The sequence below is a fragment of the Montipora capricornis genome, chromosome 10, assembly GCF_036669925.1.
Source record: "Montipora capricornis isolate CH-2021 chromosome 10, ASM3666992v2, whole genome shotgun sequence".
Taxonomy (NCBI): Eukaryota; Metazoa; Cnidaria; class Anthozoa; order Scleractinia; family Acroporidae; genus Montipora; species Montipora capricornis.
Genome location: NC_090892.1, coordinates 70,922,674 through 70,927,673, shown reverse-complemented (window position 1 = coordinate 70,927,673; position 5,000 = coordinate 70,922,674). Strand labels below are relative to the sequence as shown.

The following is a 5,000-nucleotide window of genomic DNA, read 5'->3' as shown; positions in this document are numbered from 1 at the left end:
GTCCGAACCGCGACCTCCCGCATGACAGCCAGACGCCCAACCAACTGAGCCACTGGTGCTCTTTATCATGTGCTAAACAAACCAATACAACAATATAAAACAGCTTTCATTTTATTGCTATTATGTACAGTATACGTAAATACCTTCTTTGAATCATTTTCTTTTTTTTTTTTTTAAACAAGCCTAATCAAAACTACTAGTCAATCAAAAATCTGACAAACTTTACATGTACACAACCAGCTTCTTTGAAAAACTTATGTTACTGGTGCAAAAACATCAAGTTTAAAGACAATTTGTCGTCGAATATTAACTTTCTCCACATACTTGATCAGTCCTTTCAAAGAACTTCTTATTTTTCTGCGAGTAAATTTACAATATTTATTTCCGGCACTATTGTGACGCTTACAACAACAGCTGATGCAAGTGGTCTTGTGACATCTTCAGTTCAGTCCTTTCATTCTAAAGTAAACTAACCTTTAATTTATGAACAAACAAGTCCAGAAGGGCTCTCCAAAGCCTCTATGATGCAGATGATGCAGCTTTAGTTGCAAGAAAGGAAAAATGACTGTTTGTCAGTTACACAGTTTGTTCATTAACAACATTAAAACTTGACCTTTCAAGTGTTTAGAAAAGCAATCATGAAGACTTAAATAGATCATTTGCCATACAGTGGAATATTTATCTTGATTAAGCCTGCCCAAAAAAGAGACCTGCCAATCCTAATGGCATCCTAGGGCATCCATACGAGAATGACCCTGAATAACAAAAACACTAGGCAAATACAAGACTTAATTTAATTTGGCAACACTTTAAAAATTCCACTAGCAAAAAGGCATTGCTGTAAATCACGCTTCACAAAACTACATCCACAACAACATTAGTAGGTTATTATCCCAAGCAAGACTTTTCAAGGCAAATAGGACACCAATATCCAAGCTGCATAAAGCCAAGCTCTATTTAATTTTGCCGCTGATGCTCAACACAAAATCATGAAATATACCCTACTTGTCTTAACACCCTGAAAGGTTAAGTTTGTAAGCCCTAGGAATCTGATACTTTACCAGTTAGATTTTAGCAGTCTGTTCTGCATGCCAATGGCAACTTGAGGATTGCATCCAAGCTGTATCTGCACCTGAAAGGGAAAAAGAAAGACGACGAGTGCGTGCTGCCAAATTTTTACGACTATTATACCGTCTATATATTCCTGCAGGTTCCTTTTGTTTTTTCTTGCAGTTTCATGTTGAAAATTCCCGGGCTGAAACACTCAAATTGGGTTCTCTCTGTTTTTAAGTGACTGTAGTTCCCACTGTACAAGTACTGAAGTTTTTCTCTTCTATTAAAGTAATAATATACTTGGCCTGAAATACAGACATTTTGTTTTCCAATTTACAGGACTCCACTTTGCAATGCTCTCTTCTCGCACTTCGCACATAATTCCAATGACACTTTGCCGTTGTTCACATGAAGGCAAACTCCACCAGGGTTAGTACCGCGGGCTTTTTTATAAGGTGTGGAATCTTTGACATCCGCTGATTGAACAATATCAGAATGCCTCTTTCTGCTCCTTGTGATGTACTGCCTCTTCTCGATTTCCACTGGCGTTCCTTCATTTTTGTTGGTTGATGACTGCAGCAGTGAAGATGTCAGGGAAATCCCCGGTGTCGCCGCCACACTCTTCAGCAAAAGCGTGATTGTGCTCTCATTAGCCAAAACACTGCGAAGATATTTTACTTCGTCAGTTAATTTTAAGATCATTTTTGACATGCTTTCATTACGTGCTTTCAGACTAGTATTTGCTTCTTTTAATTTTCCAACTTCATTTTCAAGCCCTTCCACATATTTCTTTTTTTTCTGCCGATTCTCTCGAGCTGCAATAGCATTCTTTTTATTCCTTTCAAGTATGGCAGGATCTTCTTCGTCAGACACTTCCTTTCCTTTGCACAACGGAACTTTCACTTTTGTGGTAGGATTCGACACGGAAACAGTTTGATAATTGTCGATTTGGGTTTCTTTTCCGCTTGGAATTTCATTAGTGGTGAAGTTTTCACTGAGCAGGGCTTCTAAATCTTGCAGATCGATATCGTCATCGCATAAACCGAAATCAAGTTCATGTTTCCACGGGTTAGATGACGAAAGATTCCCCCAAAAATCCATGCCTGAATCTACACCGCTATCTGTGCTATGGGCAGGAGACAGAGAAGTCAGTACTGCATCAATGTTTGTAGATACAGCACAGATATCATCTTTTATAGGCAACTTCTGCTCTTCCAGATCGGTGTCCATCTTTGCTGATGCTGCGTCTTCTGACAAAGAACTGTCGTCGTTCTTAATATCCTCATATGGTACCATATCGCAGTAATTATGATCCAACAACACAGACATTAGCACAGTGTGGACGTAAATATACTTTTTGCCAGAGACAAATTGAGATAAAACTTCGCAAAAACTCACAAGCAAACAACTCCAGCTCCGATTCAAAACGTAACAGCAACGTCTTTTCCACGAGGCAGTGATTATGACGTAATGGGAAAGTGCGCAGTCTCAGTAGGTCATGTGACTTTGCTATCTCCAGTTCCTCCTCAGCAACTTTGAGCTGTGTGGCACTGGCGCTGATTTATTTACTGTCTGTCGAATTATTTCATGTTCACCGGGATGGTATCATGAACCGACTGATACTGGATTCATTTTTCTCTTGGAAAACTTGCAGATTCTTCTTTGCCAGATTACCTTCAAGATTGTTGCATAACACCAGAAATGCAACTTGTTTTCGCAAATTGTTACTGGAAGAACGTTTGTCAACTCGAGCAAGTTTCGGACAAAAATGTCTCAAATGTGATTCAAGGCGATATTTTGTAAGTTTTCAGTGTAACTGTAAAGCTCCACAGGCTAAAAAAAGTAATTTCAGCCAACCCTAAAGACAATTTCAAACACCCCTCACTTAATGTTGACCTATTTTGGTTCAGAACTATGTAAGGAAGATTTATCTTTTTCTAGTGCAGACATAACTTTGTTATGCAAATGTACCAACCACTGCAGGAAACAAACCTTTTTTTTTGGAAGCCAATTTACCAGCTGGCACATTAGTAACAGCATTAAAAGGCTGTAGCTTTGGGTATTTAATTATCCAGCCAAGTACACCAAAAAAATACTTCTACTTAATGAATGACCTATTGTCACTCATGTTGTGATTTGGTTGTTTCATTGGGATCATTCGCACTGCGCACCGGTGGCTCAGTTGGTTGAGCACCGGGCTGTTACGCGGGAGGTTGTGAGTTCAACGCCGGCTGGACCAACACTCAGGGTCTTTAAATAACTGAGGAGAAAGTGCTGCCTTTGTAATTACATCTGCATATGGTTAGACTCTCTAGTCTTTCCGGATAAGGACGATAAGCCGGAGGTACCGTCTCACAACCCTTCAATGTTCATAATCCTGTGGGACGTAAAAAAAAAACCCGCACACTTGTCGTAAAGAGTAGGGCATGTAGTTCCCGGTGTTGTGGTCTGTCTTCTGTGGTGTATCATGGTTGGGAGGGTAAATGCTAGGAGAAAAGCTACTCTAAAAATCCGAAGGTAAATAAAGGTATATGATTTAATGACTTGGTAAGCATCTATCATGGATGGATGATCCTAACTCTCTCTAGCTGATCCAAACATTAACATTATCAGTGTTGTCTCAGGGGTACAGAATGGAAGGGGATTTAAACCTTCAATGCTTTTGAACTCTTTTTGAGGGAAGGAAAGGTTACGTTTATACAAACGTTGGCCGTGTAGCACTTATATTTTAAACAGAGTTAACTGAATAGAGTGTAATGTGAAGTGCTAGATTTCTATCCCATATGAACCATGTGAGTGTTAGCCCTACTGATGGAAATAGGTCCACACAAGGACAGAGAAAAACTCTGACCAGGGTGGGAATTGAACCCACGACCTTCGGGTTAGATCTCTGCCGCTCTACCGACTGAGCTACAAGGTCAGACGGGAGCAGGCCGTGAGAACTGAAGATGTTAAAGTCACGGCAATGAACATGTACAAGTACAAGGAAAGGTTACGTTTATTCAATTCCCACCCTGGTGAGAGTTTTTCTCTGTCCTTGTGTGGTCCCATTTCCATCAGTAGGGCTAATGCTCACATGGTTCGTATGGGATAGAAATCTAGCACTTCACATTACTCTCTATTCAGTTAACTCTTTTTGAGGGAGTTGACTATTCTTGCTAATTATGACAAAGTTCTTTGCTTTTTTTTTCAAGGTTGAAGTTTCAGCTAAAACTGTTCATTCCCCTTTTTTATATCAAGTGTTTCTGCTTTTGAAAAGGAAGGATGTGCAGATTGGTACGAAAAAATTTTCCTTAACTTATGAAATTGAAATGCTGTTTTTTTACACATACTGAATTTTTGACATGATAATAGACCAGATTTCAGGAAATTTATTGAATAGTCTTACATTTCATATATATTTCGGTGGTATTTTGATCATGTAGGTGTTGCCAAATTCCTTTTAACAAGCCAGCAAAGAAAACATGATCAAGGAGATAAGCGCCAACAAGGTAAATTAGTGACGTTAATTAAGCAACCCTGGAAAGCAACTTTGGGGATAGTGAATGAGACTGAATTGGAATGGAATAAAACAGTATCCTTTGGCATGAAAATATAAACTTAAGCAAGGGCAAGCTAATTATGGTCAGAACTTTCTTTGCTGTGGCTTCTTTTAGAATGGTTTGAAAGTCGTCTCTGACATTCTAAAATTATATTAGTTACTGTCAGACTATATTCAGGATTTTTTTCAAAACTGTACAATTTAAAGAGGTAAAATTGAAAAACAAACACATTCTTGAGACGCTGCCAAACAGCTGAAACTCACAGTAATGAAGTCAGGTGGACAGTAAGGTCATTTTGGAAATTATGTTCAGGAGGGCTTTTATGACACTTGGTTGATGTCCAAGTTTGCATAATAATGGTCACTATTATTAATTATTTTTAGCACAGATGATAGCAGAGCTATT

At 38.9% G+C, this 5,000-nt stretch overlaps 2 protein-coding genes across 2 annotated transcripts in view; one reads left to right on the top strand and one right to left on the bottom strand.

Annotated features, from left to right (window-relative positions):
* Positions 1-95: 95 nt before the first annotated feature.
* Positions 96-2,517, bottom strand: LOC138021496 (cyclic AMP-responsive element-binding protein 3-like protein 4). Its single transcript, XM_068868384.1, has 2 exons — positions 1,062-2,517; positions 96-539 (listed from the first exon to the last, which is right to left on the bottom strand). Exon 1 carries the CDS (start codon positions 2,380-2,382, stop codon positions 1,387-1,389), a length of 996 nt encoding a protein of 331 aa, XP_068724485.1. The 5' UTR covers positions 2,383-2,517; the 3' UTR covers positions 96-539; positions 1,062-1,386.
* A 93-nt stretch (positions 2,518-2,610) lies between these two features.
* The window catches only part of LOC138021494 (mitochondrial inner membrane m-AAA protease component paraplegin-like), a 34,101-nt gene continuing 31,711 nt past the window's right edge, over positions 2,611-5,000 (top strand). The window contains exons 1-3 of the mRNA XM_068868382.1: positions 2,611-2,852; positions 4,248-4,329; positions 4,479-4,544. Coding sequence (XP_068724483.1) covers positions 2,661-2,852; positions 4,248-4,329; positions 4,479-4,544 — 340 coding nt within the window. The 5' untranslated portion in view covers positions 2,611-2,660. The remainder of the gene's footprint in view (positions 2,853-4,247; positions 4,330-4,478; positions 4,545-5,000) is intronic.

What these genes read in the sequence shown, in the direction of transcription:
- LOC138021496 (XM_068868384.1), bottom strand. Translation starts at nt 2,382, where the DNA reads ATGTCTGTGTTGTTGGATCATAATTACTGCGATATGGTACCATATGAG.